Source organism: Mustelus asterias, chromosome 1, assembly GCF_964213995.1.
Source record: "Mustelus asterias chromosome 1, sMusAst1.hap1.1, whole genome shotgun sequence".
Classification (NCBI taxonomy): domain Eukaryota; kingdom Metazoa; phylum Chordata; class Chondrichthyes; order Carcharhiniformes; family Triakidae; genus Mustelus; species Mustelus asterias.
The window spans coordinates 139,891,160-139,918,391 of record NC_135801.1 but is presented as its reverse complement, the minus strand read 5'-3'; the positions used below and the strand labels follow the sequence as shown (position 1 = coordinate 139,918,391).

Sequence of the window (27,232 nt, the reverse complement as noted above, 5' to 3'; positions counted from 1 at the left end):
GAACTTGCACTATTTCTTCCTTGAATGCCTCCCACTGACACCGAGTTAACCTCATGCAGCTGTTTCAGTCCGTTTTAGCAAAATCACATCTCAGCTTAGTAAAATTAGACTTTCCGTAAATGAGAACTTTTATTTCTGGTCGAATGTTTTCTTTTCCAAAACAGACAAATGTTTACCTCACAATATCACCCAGTCTGACTCTCAAGTTGTTGCGCACAACCCTGTTCATGCGAACCTTCTCATCCGAACATGTATCATCTGACAGAACAATACAAACTGTCTCCCGTCTCTTCTTCCCTTTCAGCAATACCGTATCACCTCTGAAAAGTTGAAGTTCGTCCATCTTTGCCTGTTGAATAACAGATTTTAGTTCAATAAATGAGAAATAATTACAAAAATGTTCATGAATTTTGTAACAAATCTCCCCAGAAACAATTTCTTTAATCAGTCCCTGGAAAATAGTTTTATTTAAACTTTAAACTCTCTGATGCTCATTTATTTTCGTGTGCAGCCACCTATACAACAGTTGATCTGGAAAACAGCTGCTTTTTTAAAAAAATTGCGAAATAAGCTTTTCATAAGATAGCATATTTAAGCAGTGTTTTCATCAAAAAATATTCAAATTCAGGATTTTGTCTGCTCCAAACTAGCTGGTGCACTCCCTTTTATAGCAAAAATTGCAACTTTTTGCAATATAAAAAGGGAGCTTTATAATTATTTAGAAATCCAAAACAAAGGGTCCACTTAGAAATAGAAACATAGAAACTAGAAGCAGGAGTAGGCCATTCGGCCCTTCGAGCCTGCTCTGTCATTCATCTGGATCATGGCTGATCAAACTGAATATCCTGATCCCCCCTTCCTCCCATTTCCCTTTACCCCCAAGAGCTATATCTAATTTCTTCTTGAAATCAGACAACATTTTGGCCTCAACTACATTCTGTGGTAGTGAATTCCACACATTCACCATCCTCTGGGTGAAGAAATTTCTCCTTACCTCAGTTCTAAAAGGTTTACCCTCAAAATATGACCCCTAGTTCTGGACTCCCCCACCATTGGGAATATTCTTTCTGAATCTACCCTAACCGTGTTAGAATTTTATAAGTTTCTACAAGATCCCCTCTCTCTCTTCGAAACTCCAATGAATATAATCCTAACTGATTTAGTCTCTCCTCATATGACAGACCTGCCATCCGAGGAATCAGCCTGGTAAACCTTCGCTGTACTCCCTCTATAGCAAGGACATCATTTCTCAAATAAGGTCACCAAAACTGCACACAATACTCCAGATATGGCCTCATCAACGCCCAATACAATTGCAGCAAAACATCCCTATCCCTATACTCAAGTCCTCTCGCTATGAAGGCCAACATATCATTTGCCTTCTTTACTGCCTGCTGTACCTGCACACTTACTTTCAGTGACTGATGCACGAGGACTCCAAGATCTCATTGAGTATCCACCTCTCTCGATTTACACCCATTCAAGCAATAATCTGTCTTCCTATTATTGCTACTAAAGTGGACAGCCTCACATTTATCCACATTATACTGCATCTGCCATCCAGATGCCCACACACTCAACCTGTCCAATCTGGCATTCCTTACATGCAATGTGCCACAACTCACTCTTTGGGCCGAGTAACCAACAATGCTTTCTCAAAAATGATCTCCAAAAAATAAAGGCACTGCTTTATTTTGTCTTTAAGCCTTTCCAAATTCCAAGTTATTTTCAAAGGTTGCATTCCCTATAACATTTTATTGATGTACTAGAATATAGTAGAGAGTAGAACATAAAACTACAGTGGAAACCATAGAAAAGTTATGTTGCAGTAAAAGGTCATTTATCCCATCATGTCTACGCTGGCCAAAACAGAAAAAAAGAAACAAACTGCTCAACCTAATCCCTCTTTCCAGCAGCTGGTTAGTAGCCTTGCAGGTTACAGCACATCTGATGAAGATCCATATACCTTTGAATATTTCAGCCTTAACCACCAACTTATTTCAGATGCCCACTATGGATGGAAAAGATTTTTCATATCCGCTTGAATCCTCTACCAACTATCAGGCTGGGCATCAAAGGGGCACATTATTGGCAAACTGAAGGTTTAAACAACTCTCACATTCAAGCAATAACATTTACCTGGCAAGCTACAGGCATCGAAAAGGTACTTCAGTTTGAGGTGGATGAACAGCTTGACAGAGCACAATATTTTTGAGGGACACAGAGAAGCACTCCTGCTCCTTCTGGTCCTACAAAACCCAGTGAAAAAAGGTGGGGGAAGTGGATTCAAGCAGTTTCTTTAAGGTCTTAAAGCCGAGAGAAAGTGAAAATGTCATGCGCCATGCATGCTTACTTGAAAATAATAATCCATTTTCTATAGTAAGCAGAAGCCTGTTCTACATATTCAAACAGCCCCTTACCTATTTTAGTCAAGAGTGCTGAGCACCTACCTAAAAGTCTGTCTTAAATTGATGCTGGCTAATTAATGGTGTATAAAGTCACCAGCAAATTTTCAACTCCTCCATGCTATAGCTGAGAGCTTTGCATACTCAGTTAAAAGCCTGTTGAAAGTTGTTTCAGACATGTAAATAGGTGCACAAAGTTCCAAGCCGACTTTCAACTAATCAATCGGCAGGTGACAACTTAATCTTCCATTATGAACGTCCAAACTTGCTGTCAAGCACAAGAACTTCTACAAATTAGATGGAGAATCTGGAATTTGGACTACTGCCTATATGGAGGATAAATAACTACCACATGGACCGGTTGGATCTAACACCCAGTTTGTGTGTTGTAATTTGTCTATAAATTGTACTGCCTATTAACTTCAGTCTCTTCAGAAACTTCCTAACTGTGACAAGTTAGGAAGCCTCCATCAACTCAACCGTCAAGTTTCTCTGATAGGCATTAACTTCCAGCTAAAATATTATAGGCACTCCAAACACTGAAAATGTTAGTGATGGTTAATGATATTTTGGTCCTTAGAAGTGCTGAGTTTAGTCGAAGAATAAAGCTTATGACCAAAGGATTTTCAAAGTATATTTGTGGTACTATGGTCGGCTTACTTCGAAGAAACGGTAGCTGCTGGTGACTTCCAATTTGCAATTGATCGTTTTATTCTATGAAACTCAGAAAACTAAGCCTTTTGGGCCATTTCTCCCTGCCAAATTTTTGGAAGAGCAACTCAGTTGGCCCCACTCCACTGCCTTTTCCATGTTAGCACTGTATTTTTTTTCTCCTCAATTATCTTATACCTGCTTGAAAGCCAATGATGTCAGGCAATGTATTCCATGTCTTACCCACTCACTTTGTAAAAGGTTTTTCCTCAAGCCACCTTTGTTTCTTTTTGCCATTCACTTTAAATTGTCATTTGTTTCAACAATTCCATCAATGGGAACAGTTTCTCCCTATTTAATCTATTATGACTCCTAATGATTTTTCGCACCTCTCCAAGGAAGATAGCTCCAACCTCTAACTTCGCAACTGAAGCCCCTCAGACCTGGATTAATTGGAAATTTTCATTCCTGTTTGGTATATTCCTAATCTATATCAGTTTCTTACTTCTTCAGTTGTAATTTTGTGAGAAATTTGAACTGGTTATGTGGAAATGTAAGCAACCTGCGCTTACAGATGAGCATGTTGGACAAATCATGTGGCCAGGTCATATGCCACTATGGCAATCCCAACAAGGTCAAGATGAAAGAAATTATCAAATAAGAAATTACAATCTCATTTGTCTTAATTTAAATAAGGCAGTTGCAATACGATTTCTAAACAGCTTTCAAAAGGGTTAAGTGGCCTACTCCTGCTCCATACATTTGTATTCTTCCAATAATAACTTTAAATGCACATTATTTGTAATTCTTCATTTCTTATAGATAGTTAATAGCCTCATCACAAAAATTACAATAACTTCGATACTTTATGACAAAATACCCATAAATATTTGAGAGTGGGTGAGAGGCATGCATCGTTTGTCAGCATCACTCAAAAGGATACTGGCATTTCACACCAGTGTTTTATTCACTTGCACAGTTATCGAAACAGTGTTCTACACATTGTCAAATAACTTTATAGAAAATCTTCACCCTGAAATATCCTATGGTCTAACAAAATAGATTCCAATTCACATGATGCCACAAAACCTTCCCCTTGCTTCAATAACAAAAGAACTGCTGTTCTAGCAGTATAATGCATTTGTGCATGCTCGCCAAACATGAACAATGTGAACAACATGTGAAGTTGGAATGCTATTTGTTGGATGGATTGCAATGCACAACATTTGGGTGGTGAAGCAAAAGAGGCAACAAAGCAAGTGGAAAAAGGAAAATACAAGTCAAACAAAAATAAACGCACACAGATAAAAAGGACACCAAATTACAGAATCTTCATATTCTACAATTCAAAACCAATAAGGCAACACGTCAATTTATTGCAAAAAATGAAATCTTATGATGTAGGGGCGAGCAAACAGGAAATGGAAGGTAGGCATCTATCCGTCTTTTTCTGGTTCGCAAGATGTAACAAGTGGTATGCCACATGGCTCAGTGCTGGCGCCCCAACCTTTATGGAACTTTTATAAACGACTTGGACGAAGGGATTGAAGGAATGGGTGCTAAATGTTCTGATGATGTAAAGATAGGTATGATCGTAAGCTGTGAAGAGGACACAAGGAGATGACAAAGGGATATAGATTGGTTACATGTTTGAACAAACACCTGGCAAATGGAGAAGTGTGAACTTCTCCATTTTGGCAGGAAAAATAAAAATAGCAGATAATCTAAATGGTGAGATTACAGAGCTCAGAGATGCAGAGGGATTTGTGCATGAATCGCAAAAGGCTAGTATGCAGGTACAGCAAGTAATTAGGAAAGCTAATAGTCATAATTTATTACAAGGGGAATTGAATTTGGGGCAGCACAGTGTTAGCACTGCTGCCTCACAGCTCCAGGGACCTGGGTTCGATTCCCGGCTTGGGTCACTGTCTATGTGGAGTTTGCACATTCGCCGCGTGTCTACGTGGGTTTCCTCCAGGTGCTCCAGTTTCCTCCCACAGTCCAAAGATGTGCTGGTTAAATTGATTGGCTATGCTAAATTGCCTTTATGTGTCCCAGGATGTGTAGGTTAGAGGGATTAGTGAGGTAAATGTGTGGGGTGGTGGGGAAAAGGGCCTGGATGGGATTGTCGTCGGTGCAGGTTCAATGGGCCGAATGGCCTCCTTCTGCACTGTACGGGTCTATGATTTTTATGAATGCGGAAATAAGGTTATGCTTCAGTTATACAGGGCATTGGTGAGACCACATCTGCAGTATTGGTCTCCTTATTTAAGGATGGATGCAAATGCATTGGAACCATTTCAAAGGTTTTTAAAAATTCATTCATTGGATGTGGGCATCACTGGCTAGGCCAGCATTTACTATCCTTCCCTGATTGCTTCTCAGAAGGTGCTGGTGAGCTCTGTGCTTGAACCACTGCAGTCCAAGGTGCAGGTACACCGACAGTGCTGAGCGCAAAAGACTTCCAGAATTTTGACAAAATGACCAAATCAGGACAATAAATGGTTTGGAGGCAAATCTCTAGGTCCTGGTGGTGCTCCCATCCATCTACTGCCCTTGTCTTTATGGATGGGAGAGGTCATGGGTTTGGAAGCTGTCAAAAGAACCTTGGTGAGTTCCTGTAGTGCATTCTGTAGATGGCATACAGTGCTGCTACTGTGCATAAGTGGTGGAAGAAGTGAATGTTTGTGGAGGGGGTGCAAATCAAGCAGGCTGCTTTGTCCTGGATGATGTTGAGCTTCTTGAGTTTGAGTTGCACTCATCCAGGCAAGTGAAAAGTATTCCATCACACTCCTGATTTATACAGGCTTTGGCGAATCAGTAGTTGAGATACTTGCCACAGGTTGGAGTCATTGGATTTTACTTGTACCCACACTAACTTTATCTGTGTACGAAGTGGATCAAGTCATGTTTCTAACCTGATATGTTCATAATAGCTTTACTGTGAATTTTTGGACAACTCATGCTGCCTGCTTGGTCCAGTGTGTTAATTGTGCACTCAGCATCATTAGATTTTTGTGAGGCTAGCATGTTCTGTTCTCGTTTGAAATGAACAAATTTCATATTGTAATCCAAGATAAATTTACAGTAGAGATGTATAGCATTCAACCAGACAGCATTGCTTACATTATGATATTACTGCAACTATACTTGAGAACTAAGAACATGCGAACATAGAAATTAGAAGTAGACCACGCGGCCCTTCACACCATTCAATATGATGGGTGCTTATTGGAGCTCATCAAAGCATTCCCACCTAAAGAGTTCCAAAGACTCTAAACCCTCAAAAAAAATTTCTCATCTCTGTACTAAATGGGCAATCACAAGAGGAAACATCCTCTCCATATCCTTACGAAGACCCCTCGAGACCTCATGTTTCAATCAAGCCGCCTCTTGCTCTACTAAACTCTAGTGGCCTGTCCTGCCTTTCCTCAAGACAAACCACCCTTTCCAGGTATTGGTCTGGTAGGCCTTCTTTGAACTTTTTCCAACACATTTACATCCTTCCTTAAATAAGGAGACCAATACTACACAGTAGTCTAGATGTGGTCTCACCAATGCCCTGTAAAATTGTAACATAACCTTGCAAACTTTTGTATTCAACTCCTCTCGCAATATAAATTTTATTAGCTTTCCTAATTATTTGCGGTACCGGCATACTAGTCTTTTGTGCTTCATGCACCAGAAAACTTAGTTAGGTCCCTCTGCATCTCAAGAGCTACAAATGTCAGTAAAAAGCTTCTTTTTAATTTTTCCGGCCAAAATGGACATTTCCACACTTTCCCACATTATCCTGGGGAATGATTTGGCCCAAGTGGATCAAATAACAATGGGAGAGCATTTGGGGGACAGTGGCCACTATTTCATAAGCTTTAGGTTGGCCATAGAAAAGGACAAAGAGCAATCCACAGCAGGGATAATTAACTGGGGGAAATCAACTTCAGTGGGATGAGAATGAATCTGAGTCAATGAGTTGGAACCAAATTTTTTAAAGTTTATTTATTAGTGTCACAAGTAAGCTTACATTAACAGTGCAAGTTATGAAAATCACCTAGTCGCCACACTCCGGCACCTGTTCGGGTACACGGAGGGAGAATTTACTATGGCCAATGCACCTGAACAACATGCCTTTCGGACTGTGGGAGGAAACCGGAGTACCCGGAGATGACCCACGCAGACACGGGGAGAACATGCAGACTTGGGTCCTGGCGCTGTGATGCAGCACTCTGCCATCGCGATGGTGGGAAAGATGGCGACTGAAAAACTGGCTACCTTCAAAGAGATAGTATTGCGGGCAATGTCAAGGTATATTGTTTTTCAGATTAGGAGGAGGTTGGGATCCTTGTTCTTCCTGATATATATCAATAACATACACTGTCTTGTGCAGGCCATGAGTTCAACATTTGCTGAAGATTTATTTGATTTATTATTGTCACATGTATTAACACACAGTGAAAAGTATTGTTCCTTACGCACTATACAGACAAAACATACCATTCACAGAGAAGGAAACGAGAGAGTGCAGAATATAGTGTTACAATCATAGCTCGGGTGTAGAGAAAGATCAACTTAATGCAAGGTAGGTCTATTCAAAAGTCTGACAGCAGCAGGGAAGAAGCTGTTCTTGAGTCGGTTGGTACGTGACCCCAGAATTTTGTATCTTTTTCCCGAAGGAAGGTGGAAGAGAGAACGTCCAGGGTGCTTGGGTCCTTAATTATGCTGGCTGCTTTGCCGAGGCAGCTGGAAGTGTAGACAGAGTCAATGGATGGTAGGCTGGTTTGCGTGATGGATTGGACTACATTCACGACCTTTTGTAGTTTCTTGCGGTCTTGGGCAGAGCAGCAGCCATACCAAGGCTGCGATACAACCAGCAAGAATGCTTTCTATGGTGCATCTGTAAAAGTTGGAGAGAGTCATAGCTGACATGCCAAATTCCCTTAGTCTTCTGAGAGAGTAAAGGCGTTGGTGGGCTTTCTTAACTATAGTGTCGGCATGGGCTGACCAGGACAGGTTGGTGGCAATCTGGACACCTAAAAACTTGAAGCTCTCGATCCTTTCTACTTCGTCCCCGTTGATGTAGACAGGGGCATGTTCTCCTTTATGCTTCCTGAAGTCGATGACAATCTCCTTCGTTTTGCTGACATTGAGGGAGAGATTATTGTTGTCGCACCAGTTCACCAGATTCTCTGTCTCATTCCTGTACTGTCTCGTCATTGTTTGAGATCCGACCCACTATGGTGGTGTCATCAGCAAACTTGAAAATCGAATTGGAGGGGAATTTGGCCACACAGTCATAGGTATACAAGGAGTATAGTAGGGGGCTGAGAACAAGATACGAAGATCGGAAGAATTGTCTACTGCGATGAGGACATGCTTCAAATTCAAAAGGACAGAAATATTGGTCAACTGGGCAGACAAGAGGCAGATGAAGTTCAATACAGAGAAATGAAAGGTCATTCATTTTGGCAGGAAAAGTGTGGAGAGACAGTATATATGTACATAAGTAATTGAAGGAAGCAGGGCATGTTGAGACAGCAATGAATAAAGCATATGGTATCCTAGGTTTCATAATTAGGAGCACTGAGTACAAGAGTGAAGAGGTCACGTTGAACTTGCATAAGACAACTCATCTGGAGTACTGGATCCAGTCTGGCCGCCATGCTTGAGGAAGGATGTGAAGTTATTGAAGTAGAGAAGATTCACAAGAATAATTCTAGCTATGAGGATAGACCAGAGAAGCTGTGACAGTTTTCCTTGCAGAAAAGAAGGCTGAAAGGAGATTTGATCGAGGCATTCAAGATCTTACCTCGCACTAAGTTGATCTGTCTCTACACCCTCGCAATGAATGTAACACTACATTCTGCACTCTGTCCTTTCCTTCTCTAAGAGCGGTATGCTTTGTCAGTATAGTATTGCCAGAAACAATACTTTTCACTGTATGTTAATACATATGACAATAATAAATCAAATCAAAGATTCTGAGGGATAGGAGCAGGGTAAACACTGAGAAAGTGTTCTTTCTGAAGAGAGCATCAAGAACAAGGGGCACAGATTCAAAATAATAGGTAAAAGGAGAAAGAGCGATGTGAGGAACATGCTTTTCACCAAGTAGGTGGTTGGAGTCTGGAACAAATTTCTTGAGTACAGGAAGTGTAAGAGTGAAATTAAAACAAATTCAGAAAGCAGAAAATGTATGGGCAAGTAAAATTCAAGGAAAATCGAGAGGGGGTTCGTATGTAAAGAGCAAGAGGATAACCAAGGAAAGATAGGGCCTTTTAGAAACCAAAAAGATAGCCTGTGTTTGGAGACAGAGGATGTGGGTAAGATTCTTAACCAATACTTTGTGGTTGTCTTTGCAAAAGAGGGGGCTTTAAAAAAAAAATTAATTTATGGGATGTGGGCATCACTGTATGGATTAGAATTCGTATCTATCCCTAGTTGCCTTTGAGAAGGTGCTGAGGAGCTACCTTCTTGAACCGCTGCTTTCCTGAAGATGTAGGTACATCACTGTGCTGTTAGGGAGGGAGTTTCAGGATTTTGACCCAGCAACGGTGAAGTAACAGCAATATATTTCCAAGTCAAGCTGGTGAATGACTTGGGAGACGAACCTCTTGGTGGTGGTGCTCCCAGGTTTGTGTTGCTCTTGTCCTTCTAGATGGTAGTGGGTTAGGACAGTACTGCCTAAGGAACCTTGGTGGGTTTCTGCAGTGCATTTTATAGATAATCACAGTGATGTCAGCGTGTTGTTTATGGAAGGGGTAGCACTCAAGTGGGTTGCTTTGTCCTGGTTAGTGTAAAGCTTCTTGATTGTCGTTGGAGCTGCACTCATCCAGGCAAGTACACTGCTGAGTTGCCCATTGTAGATGTCAGATATGCTTTGGGGAGTCAAGAGGAGAGTTACTCACTGCAGGATTCCTAGCCTTTGACCGGCTCTGGTAATCACAATATTCATATGGCTAGTTCAGTTCAGTTTCTGGTCAATGGTAACTCCCAGGACATTGAAAGTGGGGATTTGGCGATGGTAATGTCATTGAGTGTCAAGAGCGATGGTTAGATCCTCTCCTGTTGGAGATGGTGATTGCCTGGCACTTGCGTGGTGCGGATGTTAGATGAAGATGTCATGGTTATGGAGTAACGGTGTGAAATGGTGGATGGACTAAACATATTAAGAGAGCACGAATTAAAAGCCTGGATAAGTTAGATACAGGGTGTTAAAAAGGGCATGGGAGAAAATTGTAGAGGCTCTGACATCATATTATAATGTTGCCTGCCTACAGGAGTAGTACAACTCCAGCAGTCCAACGCTGGCATCTCCACACTAGAGAAGTAGTGCCAGAGGATTGCCGATACTGTAACCTTATTTAAAAAGGGAAGTGATAATCAGAGTAATTATCAGTTTGTTAACTGGTTAGAGTCACAAAATGGTTATAGCACAGTAGGTGGCCACTTAGCCTGCTGCATCCATACCGCTTCTCTGGAAGAGCAATTTCACCTAGTCCTACTTCCCACCTTTTCCCCATGGGGCTGCAATTGTTTTCACTTCAGACAAATATCCAATTCTCATTTGAAGGCCTCGATTGAATCTGTTTCAGACAAAGCATTCCAGATTCTAACCACGTGCTGCATATAATCTTTTTCCTCATATCACTGTTGTGGGCAAATTATTCAAATCAATTTTGACAGGCAGTATAAACCTTAATTTAGAAGGGCAAAGATGAATCAGGAAAGTCAACATGAATGTGTTATGGGAAAGTTACCTCTGGCTAGCAAAATTGAAATTTGAGGATGTGACATGTCAGGCCCATGAGAGCAGTGGAGCGAATGTGGTCGATAACAATTATAGAAAAGATTTTGACGAGGTCCCACTCAACAGGCTGGTCAAAAAGAATGTGATAAATTGGGTCAAAAGTTTGCTTAATGGCAGGATACAAAGGACAATAGTTGGAATATGTTTCTGTGGCGAGAAGGCTGTTACCATAGGGTCCAGTATTAGGTTAATTGTTTCTCAACTGTACGGGACATTTAAAGGGCATTTGCAGATGATATAAAAATTGGCCATGAAGCAAACAACGAGAAAGAAAGCTTTACACTGCAGGAAGATTTAAAAGATCTGGTAGTTGGGCAGAAAAGTAGAAATGGAATTCAATCCTGAGAAGTGTAAGGCAATATATTTTTGGATGTGCAACAAGGCAAGGGAACATACAATAAATGGGAGGATACTAACTGATGTTGAGAAACTGAGAACCTTAGAGTCTATGTCAACAGATCTTTAATGGTAGCAGGACAAGTCAATAATGTGGTTAAGGCAGCAAAGGCATACTTTATTAAGGTGAGACAAAGAACATCAACATAGGGAGGCTATGCTCAGAGTTATATAACCCTCCTTGGTCATCAGCTTGAGCATCATCACCACAATACAAGAAAGATATGATTGCACTGGAGAGGGTGCAGCAAGATTTATAAGGACATTGGCTGGACTGGAAAATTTTAGCTGCAAGGAAAGAATACATAAGTATGAAGAGGAGTATGCCATACGATAGATACATCCAGCCCACTCCTCCATTCATGGCTGATCTTTGGCTTGGATTGGCTGGGGCTGTTTTCATTAAGCAGGATGTGGAGATGCCGGTGGCTTTTGCTACCAAATAAACCTGTTGGAGTTTAACCTGGTGTTGTTAAACTTCTTACTTCATTAAGCAGAGCAGGATGAGGGGTGACTTAATTGATACATATAAAATAATAAAGGGACCTAGATCGAGTCAATGGGTTGGATACTTACCTCAGCAAAGGGATCAAATGCTAGGAGGTATAGGTTTAAAGTAATTAGTAAAAGGATTAGAGGGAAAATGAGAAAACATTTTTCAGAGGATGGTAGGGACCTGGAACTCAATGCCTAAAAGGGTGGTAGGGGCAGAAACTCTCAGCACATTTAAAAGTACTTGGATGTCTATTTGAAGAGTTGTGACCTGTACGGTGATGGACCAAAGGCAGCAAATTGGAATGAAGCTGGATACCTCTTCTCAACTGGCACAGATGCAATGGACCAATCCTCCGATGTAGTAAATTTTCTACAATTCTGCACAACTTATAGGAATTGCTTTTGGGGCATTATACATTCTAAAACATCATAAGAGCTTACACGAACAGAAAATGCTGGAAAATGTCAGCAGGTCTGACAGCATCTGTGGGGAGAGAATAGAGCCAATGTTTCAAGTCTAGATGATCCTTTGTCAGTTCTTCGCCAAGATAAAGGGGTCTTTTAGGATGGCAGCTGGTGACTAGTGGTGTGCCTGAGGGGTCGGTGCTGAGACCACAACTTTTCACAATATACATTAATAATTTGAAGGATGGTACTGAAGGCACTGTTGCTAAATTTGCAGATGATACAAAGAAAAGTAGAGGGACAGGTCGTATTGAAGAATCAGGGGGGCTGCAGAATGACTTGTACAGGCTAGGAGAGTGGGCAAAGAAGTGGCAGATGGAATACAATGTGGAAAAGTGTGAGGTTATGCACTTTGGAAAGAGGAATGGAGGCATAGACTATTTTCTAAATGGGAAAAATGCTTCGGAAATCAGAAACACAAAGGGACTTGAGAATCCTTGTTCAAGATTCTCAAGGTTAACGTACAGGTTCAGTCGGCAGTTAGGAAGGTAAATGCAATGTTAGCATTCATGTCAAGAGGGCTAGAATACAAGAGGAGGGATGTACTTTGGAGGCTGTATAACGCTCTGGTCAGACCACATTTGGAGTATTGAGAGCAGTTTTGGGCCCCATATCTAAGGAAAGATTGCGCTGTCCTTGGAAAAGGTCCAGAGGAGGTTCACAAGAATGATGCCTGGAATGAAGAGCTTGTCGTATGAAGAACGGTTGAGGATTCTGGGTCTGTACTCATTGGAGTTTAGAAGGATGAGGGGGGGGGATCTTACTGAAACTTACAGGATACTGCGAGACCTGGATAGAGTGGACGGACGTGGAGAGATGTTTCCACTAGTAGGAAAAACCAGAACCAGAGGGCACAATCTCAGGCTAAAGGGACAATCCTATAAAACAGAGATGAGGAGGAATGTCTTCAGTTAAGAGTGTGGTAAATCTGTGGAACTCTTTGCCGCAAAAGGCTGAGGAGGCCAGGTCATTGAGCGTCTTTAAGACAGAGATAGATAGGTTCTTGATTAATAAGGGGATCAGGGGTAATGGGGAAAAGGCGGAGAATGGGGAAGAGAAAAATATTGATTGAATGGTGAAGCAGACTCGATGGGCTGAGTAGCCTAATTCTATTCCTATGTCTTATGAACTACTGGCACCCTTGGAACCAACATTCCCAATAATAGTTTTGTGTGTGTGCAGAAGTGCACAGCCCCTTTAGATTTTGTTTTGAACTGCCTGCATGGGAACTTTTGGGTTACTATACAACCTAGAGAGAACTTGTCTGAAACACTATGTTAGTGCCTTTCAAGGGACACTGAAAGAAAGAACACTAACAAGGAGCTATTTAAGTCTGGTTTTTTAAAAAATTGAATAAATATTTGCTTGCTACACCTACACTACCAGTAGAATACCTGAGACAATGAAACCACGCTGTTGTCTTCATTAATTGCTTCATCAACAATTAATCGATTGGGTCTGTGCTTCTGCTTCAGTATAGCAGTTGACAAGTCATCAGATTTGGACCTACAAAATGAAAAATTCTGTATTACACATCACATGTCAGAAATATGAAAAGCCCTGTCGTTCAATGGCACATTAGCATTTTAGAAGGACATTTTGGTGGGTATGTGAAAATTTCACAGCCATCCATTATTGCGATAACCACTCAACTATTTCAATTGAGCATCATTATTTTTAGCAGGCCTATGTATCAAGATTGGTTATAAACATACTTCATATCATTCTAGATTACAAATTTCTACTTCATTACCACTGTGTTATCAAATTTCAGTAGTTTGAATAGATTCAATAGCATTAGAATTTTTAAGACCCAACAGTCCATCATCACCCTTAAAGACCACTGCAACAGCATATTGTGAATTTTAATTCTACTGTATGCTAAAGTTATTATGCTTGTTGTGTTAAACTGATTCCCAAGTCTTACCACAAGAAAATAAATGAAAAATAATTTTTGGCTTCCTGCATCTGTATAGATTATGGAGACAGTCCATGACATTTCACAGTAAATGCTACAAATCAAGCAAGTTTCTGTTTTCTGGATGCCAAGAGCAGTTACCATATTTCTTACACGAAGGAAAATCATTTTTAAGTCTTTCCATCATTTTCACATCTCCACATCATCATTTTCTTCACAGATCTTATTTCACAAGTTATAACTGTAAGCATTATTAACTCTTTGCTACCCATTAAATTGTATATTATTTCAGTTTATTGCATCTGATAATCAATATTTAATGAATGAGCCCAAATTATACAAGGTTGAAGCGATAAATACATTGAAGGAGATAAAGAGGAAAATCCTAATCACAAATCAACTCTCACTTATATCACAAAGCTTCATTTACTTTGGTCCTTTGTTTGACAGTTTGCATATCGCAAGAAGTAATTTCCACATGGTTTTCTGTGAACTTATATGCTTCTATTTTGCTATGAACATTGGAAACTGCAATTTTGCCTCTCATAACGTCTATCATTCTTTAGCCAAGGTGGCAAATACCTGTAATTGCCTCCAACAATCTTACCTTCCAGGGGCATACATCAGTCTTCAATGCAAGATGGCTTGGCAACTAGTTTGCTGTTGGACATTTTATTAGAAATGTGTAATCTACTACACTGTAGTGCAGCTTGAGTTTGGCACAAAGAAACACCTGCTCACACATTATCACACAACGCAGCAAATAATATGCTGTATATTCATTAATACTCAAGTTAAAGGCACGCCAACAAGTGTCAGGCAAGGACCATCTCGAACAAGGGAGAACCCAACCATCTCTCTTGAGAGACTCAACACTACCCAGAACAAAGGAGCCCACTTGACTGGCACCCCATCTACCACCTTAAACAACCACTCCCTTCCACCACCAACACACAGTGGCAGCAGTCTGTACAATCTACAAAGTGAACTGCAACTCACGAAGGCCCACAGCACCTGCCAAACCTGCAATCTCTACCATCTAAAAGGACAGGGCAACAGATGCGTGGAACACCACCACTTGCAAGTTCACCTTCAAGCCATGCACTATCTTGACTCGGAAGTATACCACTGTTCCTTCACTGTCACTAAGTCAAATTCCTGGACCCCCTTTTCCGAACAGCACAGTGTACCTACACATGACTGCAGCAGTTCAAGAAGGTAGCTCCGCTCAAGGGCGACTAGAGATGAGCAACAAATGCTGGACTAGCCAGCGTGAAAGTATACAACAAACTATTTTAGTTACCAATTCATATGTAGTTGTCAACTAAACTTGTCAGCAATTACACCTTCTTGAATTATAGCAAATTGCCCCATTGCTTTATTTTAAACCAAATGTGCTTTATTTGTTCAATTTTTCCTTTTAGTTTTACTAATCTTTTAAAATTTAAGTTAGAGTATTAGTTCTTTTTAAAGCTATTTTTGCAAAGTCTGGTGATGGCAACTTTTCAGTTTTACATCAAACAGCTTTGTTTCAGTTTGAAGCATTTCATCTCACTTCGTTTTCAGCACAGCAGCAAAACAATTTGCATACCTAAATAAAGCTGTATGATGACCTCTTAACTCAGAGACTGAGAGAACCAAGTATGAAAAGCACTTCAGAGTTTCTAATAATGAATCCCTGTCTCTGTCCTTTTTGCTTAGTATTTTAAATCAGAAATTGAAGATGGTAAACAAAAGTGAAGAACATAACTCAATATGTTCTGCATCAAGTTTGTATAATTCTGCTAATGCAATTGAATTTATCATTTTGCCTCCTGAAGTTCATCAACCCTTCACTTCTTGGATAGTCCATCCCATCACCGATGTCTAAACCTTTGCTGTCAGGCCCTGTAGGATTGTGTCATGGCAGATCACATACATACATATTTCCATTGATTGCATACATCTCAGGTCACTCATTATCCAGCAATGAGACAAAACCCTTAATAAACCATAAAAAACCCTTAATAAGACCCATCAAATTAAAATACACCAAGCGGCAATGGGAAATATCAACAAAAACAGGATGAATTGCCAGTGTGGGAATCATTGCACACCCTTGCTCTCATGCTGCCAATTGCTACAAAAAACAACAAATAAATTAAATCTTGTAATTTAATTGTGGTGTTTTCCCCAACAGTAATCAAACATTCTTTATTCAATTGCACTTGTATAATTCTTCCCAACGTTTCTACCACTGGTGATCAATGATGCGCATTTATATAGTAAAATATAGTAAAATATCCCACAGTGCTTCACAGACACCAATCCACAAAAGGAGATATTTGGACAGGTGACAAGCTTGTCAAAGAGGTAGGGAGAGGTTTATGGAGGGAACAAGAGAATTTAGGGCGAAGGCAGCTGAAGACACAGCAGCCAATGGTGCAGCAATGAAAAATGACAGATGTACAATAGGTTAAACCTGGACAAGTGAAGATGTCTCAAAGTGTAGAGCTGGTGGAAGTTAGAAAAATAGGAAGGGGAACGCCATGGAGGAAAAGTTGAGACACTGCTCCATTGGAAGACAATGTAGGGCAATGAGCACAGGAATGAATAGGCCGTGGTGCAACTTAGAACTGGGATATTTGGATTAGGTTATTATATAGATCGGAGGATGTGAGGCTGCCCAGGTGTGCATGGAACTTGGATGCATGGTTTGTGAACATTCAAAAGTAAGGAATGAATAAGTAATGCAACACATTGGATAGAGATTTTTAAAATGTGAAATAATTAGTCAACTGTATTACCAGTAAATCATATTTCACAACAATGCTGGCTCAAGAATATCAGGATACAGCATCCCTTCAAACAAGATCTGAATAAAGCCTGTAAGCCTGAATACAGATAACTATCCTTTAAGAAAAATCAGTAACAAAATCTGTACAATTGCATAATGTACTTGGCGCCCCAAATGCAACAATTCATAAGTTCCAATGGTGTTATCACCCAATCAACACCGCAACCAAACATTCATCGCTTACATACATAACTTGACAATACGGAGAACTATTTATCAAGGAGGGAGATATCACAGTGAAATCCATTACTACCCTTATCTGACATGCAGACACAGCGTAAGAATTGTTCCAATTTCTGATGCCTGACTACACTTAAAATTAAAAATTACAACCTGCAACTCACAATTCATTAAGAAAATAATTAATGCACATAAGGATCCTCAGTGATGTAAAGGGACAAAGTTAAGTCACAACAAGCATATGAGACTAAGATGATGTTTGAAATAAGCCCTAGAGTGGATCAATAGAAAAATTGTAATATTAAATGGCTCTCTTCATTATAACTGTTCAAACTAAACAACGTAAAATAGAACACAAGGGAGGAACATGGAAACTGTTTCCACTTTTGTTGCTTCATAAGCCAAACAACTGTTTATTTCAGTTTAAAAAAAGCACTAAGTCAACATTTGTCTATTTCAATGACAATTTTAGAACTATAGAACTCTATCTACTTCAGGAGGATTTCAATACATTGGTCAACTTTTGGCATTAAGTTATATTAAGAGCAGCCTACATAATCAAAAAACTAAAGAAAAGAACAGTTCCCCTGATTATTTGGAGTGAAATTTATCATTTCACCAATCAGAAATCTCATTGGCAGGCTTCACATGTAATTTACGTAAATAATTTAGTTTAAATGTACTCGTCATAAAGTATATAATATGACGCTTCCAGACACATGGGCTTTTTGCAGGGTATGTACAAATGGGTGAAGCTACTCATTGATAGTTCTTAAGCTAGACTTAATTATAGCCTTAAGATCAACAGGAATGGGAACATTGGCAGCACCAAAGAATGACTGACTGTGGATAATAAAAGCAAAATACTAAGGATACTGGGAACCTGATCTAAAAACAATAAGTGTGGATTCTAAAATGCTGAAAAGGTTCAGCAGGTCTGGCAGCATCTATGGAGTAAGAAATGAAGTTGAGTCCATAAGACTCTCTTCAGCTCCGAGTCGTCGTCATATAGACTAGAGACATTAACTCTGTTTCCTTCTCCACAGATGCTGTCAGATCTGCCAAGATCTTTATTTCAAAAGCATTTTCTGTTGTTATCTCAATGTGCGACTTGGGTTGGAGTTAACTTTCAGGCCTCTGGTGATTTCCTGGTTGTTTATGGTGTTTTACTGCTGGTTCCAAATTCGCATGCATCTTTAATCAGATGCCATCAGTATAGATAAGCAATCATACAAATGCATTACAACACTCAAGAGCACATCATTGTTTGGTGGTCAGCATGAAAGATTGAACTGCTCACTACAAATTTATTTCAAAATTTTCCCTGACACAATGTGCACTAATACTATAATTTTACTGGTGAGATATTACTGTTTCATGGTTACTAATTAACCATGAAAGTGAAGACATTTAACTCGGGTAATTGTAAATGCAAAATCTCAACTCAAAATGGAAACTCAAGGCGGCAATTTATTCTCAGTTGTCTTCCTACGACCTGGTCATACTAATTTTTACAGCTACGAAGGAATGGGAAAAAATAAATAGAAATGTCTGCAATTAAAAATAATATGAATGGGTTTTAATCGTTCAGAAAAGAGCGCAGGGTCGCCTTTCTGTGGGCCAAGTAGGATGTTCCGAAAATTAACAAAACTACATAAAATCCCATCTCGATCATTACAAGATGTCAGCAACAACGACAGGGAAAACGCTGCCAGGCTCCACAAAACAGGCCCTTACAAAATCGACCCGTCATCCTCGCCACTCGGAATAAACAAATTGCCAGTGAAATAAACTGCGGATGCGGTTTCTTAACCGCATTTTCGGAGCGGGGCTTTGACGAAAAATAATTCGGGGGCAGAAAATCAGCTCTTTTTGGGAAATCAGCATCTTGAGTAAGTGCCGGCCTCTCCCAGCTAGGCCTGGATGACACAGTGAAATTGGACGAGGAACAAGCCAAGCCTCTCCCTCCCTCCCCCCACCCTCTTGCTGCAGTGGATGAGGAAAAGCCTGAGGCCTACCGGCCTTCAAAGAGACCGGGGAACAAACAGCCCGGGATGTACTCACTCTCCTCCCGAAGCCATGGCTGATCCCTCTGCCGATTACAGGGATTCCGTTTCTCTGACCCTCTGGTGGATTTTTCTCTACGATTACTCGCCTCTCCCCTATCAGCCTCAATGGTCCCTTCCTCACCGCCAGCTGCCGAGTTACCAGAAAGAAAATGCCCCTGGCAGCCCGTCCGCCGCGTCACTCCGAGCTCACAACGAGGCTGCCCAATCCAGAACCTTCTCCCGGAGCCCTGACCTCAGACACCCCGCCCAGCCGCGCCTGCGCACTCCGCACTGCCCGCGTGCGCACGCGCGAGCCGGCCTCCCGCTGTCAATCATCCCACCCGGAAAGAGGGCATCGCTCTGCCTTTCTGTTGAGTCATTACGATAGCGCAGCTCTCTCTGCAAAGGACGTTGCACAGTGCACAAGGCTGGTTGGTGCACGTCCAGCAAAAAAAAAATGCATAGTGCACATCTATCCAAAAAGAAATGCCCCCCATTCATTTGGATTTCAATGTTAAACATATTTTTGATTGTTGAGTCATCACTGGAGTGCAGCTCTCGGCAAGGACGTTGTGGATGCAGTGCACAAGGCTGGTGCACATATATCACAAAAAACGCACAGTGCATTGGTCTGGTGCACGTGTATATATATATATATATATAACAAATGCCCCTACTTATTTGGGTTTCAATGTTAAACACATTTTTGATTCAGCTGAACCTTTACAAATTTCGAATGGTCTTCCAATTCCACCTCACAGTTTCCGATGGTCATTCTAATCCCCAGAATTTCCATACTGTTCTTTGTTTGGAAGATTTAACGGATGAAAGCTTGCTAAAAATGAGTGTAATCCATCCTTTCCTATCACATAGTCACAGTAAGTAGTCTCACAACACCAGGTTAAAGTCCAACAGGTTTATTTGGTAGCATGAGCTTTCGGAGCTCTGCTCCAGTTGAGTCAGTGCACTCACCTGATGAAGGGGCAGCGTTCCAAAAGCTCGTGCTACCAAATAAACCTGTTGGACTTTAACCTGGTGTTGTGAGACTACTTATTGTGCCTACCCCAGTCCAACTCTACATCACTATAGTGATCTGTGAATAAAGAAAATCAAGGGGATTGAGCGAGGGAGTGAAAGGTTACAGGGATAGGTGGGAATGTGGGATTGAGGTACAATCAGCAGCCATAATCTTATTAAATGGCAGAGTAAACTCAAGGGGCTGACTGCTGCTCCTAATTTGTATGTTCGTATCATCAAGAACATTGTATTTTATTCAAGCAATCTGGATTTCACTGGCTAGGCACATAGTTGACAATGGACTTCTCTGCAGTGGTACTGTTAGTTGACAATGGACTTCTCTGCAGTGGTACTGTTCGTTAACAATGGACTTCCCTGCAGTGGTACTGTTAGTTGACAATGGACTTCCCTGCAGTGGTACTGTTAGTTGACAATGGCTAGCCAGCATTTATTGCCCATCCCAAATTGTCCTTGAGAATGTGTTGGTGATCTGCCTTCTTGAATTGCTGCAATCCATGCGATATAGGTACACCTACAGTGCTGTTAGGAAGTTCCAGGATTTTAGCTCAGCAACAGTGAAGGGATGGTGAGTTCCTGCAGTGCATCTTGTACATACTCTGCAACTGTGCATTGGTGGTGAAGGATATGGATGGGGTGACAATCAGGCAGGCAGGATGATGTCAAGCTTGAGTATTGTTGCACTCATCCAAGCAAGTGGGGAGTATTCCATCACACTCCTGATTTGTGCCTTGTAGATTGTGGACAGGCTTTAGGAAGTCAGGAGCTGAATTACTCACTGCAGGATTCCTAGCCTCTGACCTGCTCTTGTAGCCAGAGTATTTATATGGCTAATCCAGTTACGTTTCGGGTCAATGGTTAGTCCCAGGATGTTGATAGTGCAGGATTCAATTATAGAGTGGGATTAGTCAAGGTGGATCATGGTGAAAAATAGAAGCATACCATGGTCTGAATGTTTTTCAACATTTTCATCAAAAAGCCTTCATTTAACTGACAATGTTCAGTATTGATAATGCAATGTCGAAGAAGTTTACATAGCACAAATACATTTTGAGAAAATGAAACATTAAGTCACAAAAATGGCACATGCAATTTTATAAAGGGGGAGGAAGGCAGTGGTGATAGGGGACTCTACAGTGAGGGGGTCAGACAGGCGTTTTTGTGGAGGAAGTCGAGAAATGCGGATGGTGGTTTGCCTCCCTGGTGCCGGGATCAGGGATGTTTCTGACCGTATCCAAGAAATCCTGAAGTGGGAGGGAGAGGAGCCAAAGGTCGTGGTGCATACTGGTACCACTGACATAGGCAGGAAAGGGGAAGGGGTTATGAAAGGAGAATATAGGAAGTTAGGTAGGGAGTTAAGAAGAAGGAACGCAAAGGTAGTAATCTTGGGATTGCTGCCTGTGCCACGAAACAGTGAGGGAAGGAACGGACTAAGGTGGAGGATAATTGCGTGGCTGAGGGATTGGAGCAGGGGTCAGGGATTCAGGTTCCTGGATCATTGGGACCTCTTTAGGGGCAGATGTGACCTGTACAAAAAGGACAGGTTTCACTTAAATCCCAGGGGGACCAATATCCTGGCGGGAAGGTTTGCCAAGGCTACTGGGGAGTGTTTAAACTAGAATGGTTGGGGGGTGGGAATCAAAATGAGGTGACTGGGAGAGAGGAGGTTAGCTTAAAAAGAAAAGGGGCTTGTAGATAGTGTGAGAGGGAGGATACGTAGGTGACGGAGAAGGGGAGCGCTCAGACCGAAGGGTTGAGATGTGTTTATTTTAACGCAAGGAATGTAGTGAACAAAATGGATGAGCTTAGAGCGTGGATCACTACTTGGAAGTGTGATGTGGTGGCCATTACAGAGACTTGGTTATCTCAGGGACAGGACTGGATACTTCAAGTGCCGGGTTTCAGATGTTTCAGGAGGGACAGGGAAGGAGGCAAAAGAGGTGGGGGAGTGGCACTGTTGATCAGGGATAGTGTCACGGCTGTAGAAAAGATGGACGCCACAGAGGGATTGTCTACGGAATCTCTGTGGGTGGAAGTTCGCAACAGGAAGGGGTCAATAACTTTACTGGGTGTTTTCTATAGGCCGCCCAATAGTAGCAGGGATGTGGAGGAGCAGATTGGAAAGCAGATTCTGGAGTAATGTGATAATAACAGAGTGGTCGTGATGGGAGATTTTAATTTCCCAAATATCGAATATCCCTAGGGTAAGAGGTTTAGATGGGGAGGAGTTTGTTAGGTGTGTTCAGGAGGGCTTCCTGACACAGTATGTGGATAAGCCTACAAGAGGAGAGGCTGTACTTGATTTGGTATTAGGGAATGAACCTGGGCAGGTGTCATCTCTCAGTGGGAGAGCATTTTGGGGATAGTGATCATAACTCTATCTCCTTTACATTAGCATTGGAGAGAGATAGGATCAGTCAAGCTAGGAAAGTGTTTATTTGGAGTAAGGGTAATTATGAGGCTATTAGGCAGGAAATTAGAGGCATAAATTGGAAGGAGGTTTTCTCAGGGAAATGTACAGAAGAAATGTGGCAAATTTTCAAGGAAAATTTGTCTGGAGCTCTGCACAGCAACGTTCCAATGAGACAGGGGAGTTATGGTAGGTTACAGGAACCATGGTGCACGAAAGCTGCAATGAATTTAGTCAAGAAGAAAAGAAAAGCCTACAAAAGGTTCAGGGAGCTAAGTAATGTTAGAAATCTAGAAGAGTATTCGACTAATAGGAAGGAACTTAAGAGGGAAATTAGAAGGGCAAGAAGGGGTCATGAGAAGGCCTTGGCAGACAGGATAAAGGAAAACCCCAAGGCATTCTACAAGTATGTTAAGAGCAAGAAGATAAGATGTGAAGGAGTAGGACCTATCAAATGTGACGGTGGGAAAGTCTGTATAGAACCGGTAGAAATAGCAGAGGTACTCAATGAATACTTTACTTCAGTATTCACAGTGGAAAAAGATCTTGGTAGTTGCAGTGCAGACTTGCAGTGGACTGAGAAGATTGAGCATGTGGACATTAGGAAAGAGGATGTGTTGGAGCTTTTGAAAAGCATCAAGTTAGATAAATCGCCGGGACCGGATGGGATGTACTTCAGGTTACTGTGGGAGGCGAGGGAAGAGATTGCTGAGCCTCTGGCGATGATCTTTGCGTCATCAATGGAGACGGGAGAGGTTCCGGAGGATTGGAGGATTGCAGATGTGGTTCCGTTATTCCGTTATTCAAGAAAGGGAGAAGAGATAGCCCGGGAAATTATAGACCAGTGAGTCTAACCTCAGTGGTTGGTAAGTTGATGGAGAAGATCCTGAGAGGCAGGATTTATGAACATCTGGAGAGGAATAGTATGATCAGAAATAGCCAGCACGGCTTTGTCCAAGGCAGATCATGCCTTACGAGCCTAATTGAATTTTTTGAAGATGTAACTAGACACATAGACGAGGGAAGAGCGGCAGATGTAGTTTATATGGATTTCAGCAAGGCGTTTGATAAGGTGCCCCAGGCAAGGCTTATGGAGAAAGTGAAGGGGCATGGGATACAAGGGGACATTGCTTTGTGGATTCAGAACTGGCTTGCCCACAGAAGGCAAAGAGTGGTTGTAGATGGGTCTTTTTCAGCATGGAGGTCAGTCACCAGTGGAGTGCCCCAGGGATCTGTTCTGGGACCCTTGCTCTTTGTGATTTTTATAAATGACCTGAATGAGTAAGTGGAAGGATGGGTTGGCAAGTTTGCTGATGACACAAAGGTTGGTGGTGTTGTGGATAGTGTAGAGGGATATCAGCAGTTGCAACGAGACATAGATAAGATGCAAGACTGAGCGGAGAAGTGGCAGATGGACTTCAACCCAGATAAGTGTGTGGTGGTTCATTTTAGCAGGTCGAATAGGATGAAAGAATATAATATTAAGGGTAAGACGCTTGGCAGTGTGGAAGATCAGAAGGATCTTGGGGTCCGGGTTCATAGGATGCTCAAAGCAGCGTCGCAGGTAGAGGCTGTGGTTAAGAAGGCGTATGGAATACTGGCCTTCATAGAACAGTACAGCACAGAACAGGCCCTTCGGCCCACGATGTTGTGCCGAGCTTTATCTGAAACCAAGATCAAGCTATCCCACTCCCTATCATCCTGGTGTGCTCCATGTGCCTATCCAATAACTGCTTAAATGTTCCTAAAGTGTCTGGCTCCACTATCACTGCAGGCAGTCCATTCCACACCCCGACCACTCTCTAGTCTTTGAACGTTCACTCTATCTATCCCCTTCATCATTTTATAAACCTCTATTAAGCCTCCCCTCAGCCTCCTCCGCTCCAGAGAGAACAGCCCTTGCTCCCTCAACCTTTCCTCATAAGACCTACCTTCCAAACCAGGCAGCATCCTGGTAAATCTCCTCTGCACTCTTTCCAGCGCTTCCACATCCTTCTTATAGTGAGGTGACCAGAACTGCACACAATATTCCAAATGTGGTCTCACCAAGGTCCTGTACAGTTGCAGCATAGCCCCACAGCTCTTAAACTCCAACCCCCTGTTAATAAAAGCTAACACACTATAGGCCTTCTTCACAGCTCTATCCACTTGAGTGGCAACCTTTAGAGATCTGTGGATATGGACCCCAAGATCCCTCTGTTCCTCCACAGTCTTCAGAACCCTACCTTTGACCCTGTAATCCACATTTAAATTAGTCCTACCAAAATGAATCACCTCACATTTATCAGGGTTAAACTCCATTTGCCATTTTTCAGCCCAGCTTTGCATCCTATCTATGTCTCTTTGCAGCCTACAACAGCCCTCCACCTCATCCACTACTCCACCAATCTTGGTGTCATCAGCAAATTTACTGATCCACCCTTCAGCCCCCTCCTCTAAGTCATTAATAAAAATCACAAAGAGCAGAGGACCAAGCACTGATCCCTGTGGCACTCCGCTAGCAACCTGCCTCCAATCCGAAAATTTTCCATCCACCACCACCCTCTGTCTTCGATCAGACAGCCAGTTACCTATCCAATCGGCCAACTTTCCCTCTATCCCACACCTCCTCACTTTCATCATAAGCCGACCATGGGGGACCTTATCAAACGCCTTGCTAAAATCCATGTATATGACATCAACTGCCCTACCTTCATCAACACACTTAGTTACCTCCTCAAAAAATTCTATCAAATTTGTGAGGCACGACTTGCCCTTCACGAATCCGTGCTGACTATCCCGGATTAATCCGCATCTTTCTAAATGGTCGTAAATCCCATCCCTAAGGACCTTTTCCATCAATTTACCAACCACCGAAGTAAGACTAACCGGTCTATAATTAACAGGGTCATTTCTATTCCCTTTCTTAAACAGAGGAACAACATTCGCCACTCTCCAGTCCTCTGGCACCATCCCCGTGGACAGTGAGGACCCAAAGATCAAAGCCAAAGGCTCTGCAATCTCATCCCTTGCCTCCCAAAGAATCCTAGGATATATTTCATCAGGCCCATCAATAGAGGAATTGAGTTTAGAAATCGGGAGATAATGCTGCAGCTGTATAGGACCCTGGTCAGACCCCACCTGGAGTAGTGTGCCCAGTTCTGGTCGCCTCATTACAGAAAGGATGTGAAAGCCATAGAAAGGGTGCAGAGGAGATTTACAAGGATGTTGCCTGGATTAGGTGGCATGCCTTATGAGGATAGGTTGAGAGAGCGAGGTATTTTCGCCTTGGAGAAGCGAAGGATGAGAGGTGACCTGATAGAGGTGTATAAGATGTTGAGAGGTATTGATAGAGTGGATTCTCAGAGGCTTTTACCCAGGGCTGAAATGGTTGCCACAAGAGGTCACAGGTTTAGGGTACTGGGGAGTAGGTACAGAGGAGATGTCAGGGGTAAGTTTTTCACTCAGAGGGTGGTGGGCGCGTGGAATCGGCTGCCGGTAGTGGTGGTGGAGGCGGATTCAATAGGGTCTTTTAAGAGGCTTTTGGATAAGTTCATGGAAGTTAGTTAGAGGGTTATAAGCCTAGTAGGTAGGGACATGTTCGGCGCAACTTGTGGGCCGAAGGGCCTGTTTGTGCTGTAGCTTCTCTATGTTCTATGAAGAGAGGAAATAGAAAATAAATGGTACAGTACAATTATAAAGAGGGTGCAGGAACAGAGAGATCTGGAGTGTGTACACAGAAAAATTTGAAGATGGCAGGACAAGTTGAGAAAGCTGTTAGAAAAGCAGATCAAACCTTCACAATTTTAAGTAAAGGCAATGAGCACTAAAATCAAGGAAGTTATGCTAAACCTTTATACGACCTGGTTACTGTGTTCAGATCTGGGTCCCACCCCTTAGCAAGAACATTAAGACCTTAGAGAGGATGAAGAAGAAAATTACTGGAATTACCGGGGATGAGGAACATCAGCTATGTTTTTGATTTGATTAATTGTCACATGTATTACATGTATTGCACACTATACAGACAAAGCATACCGTATGTAGAGAAGGAGTGTGCAGAATGTAGTGTTACAGTCATAGCTAGGGTGTAGAGAAAGATCAACTTAATACGAGGAAGGTCCATAGGTCCTCTGGTTTCCTCCCACAGTCCAAAGATGTGCAGGTTAGGTTGATTGGCTATGCCAAATTGATCCTAGTAACAGGGGGTTTAGCAGGGTAAATGTGTGGGGTTACGGGAATAGGGTGGGATTGTGGTCGGTATAGACTCAATGGGCCAAATGGCCTCCTTCTGTACTGTAGGGATTCTATGAATCAAAGTCTGATGGCAGGAGGGAAGAAGCAGTTCTCGAGTCTGTTGCTATATGCCCTCTCCACCATGTGGAGAGATTGGAGAAGCTGGGTTTGTTCTCCTTAAAGCAGAAAATATTAAGAGGAGAGTTGATGGTGGTCCCCAGAATTATGAATGGCTTTGTTAGTGTAAACAAGAAGAAATTGGTCAGAAATGTAACCAAAGGGCGTAGATTTAAGATGATTGGCAAAAGAACCAATGAGTGAAAAAAATTGTGCAGCAGGTTCTTGTGTTCTGAAATGCAATGTCTGAAAGG

The 27,232-nt window shown here is 41.9% G+C and overlaps 1 protein-coding gene across 2 annotated transcripts in view; it reads right to left on the bottom strand.

The window, feature by feature from the left end:
- The window catches only part of vcp (valosin containing protein), a 49,033-nt gene extending 29,590 nt beyond the window's left edge, over positions 1–19,443 (bottom strand). The window contains exons 1-3 of one of the 2 annotated variants that reach the window (XM_078219482.1): positions 19,218–19,443; positions 13,614–13,725; positions 177–349 (exon numbers count right to left, since the gene is read on the bottom strand). In XM_078219482.1, the coding sequence (XP_078075608.1) occupies positions 177–349; positions 13,614–13,725; positions 19,218–19,234 (302 nt within the window). In that variant the 5' untranslated portion in view covers positions 19,235–19,443. The remainder of the gene's footprint in view (positions 1–176; positions 350–13,613; positions 13,726–19,217) is intronic. The other variant, XM_078219481.1, reaches the window with a different exon arrangement.
- Between the last annotated feature and the right edge of the window lie 7,789 nt (positions 19,444–27,232).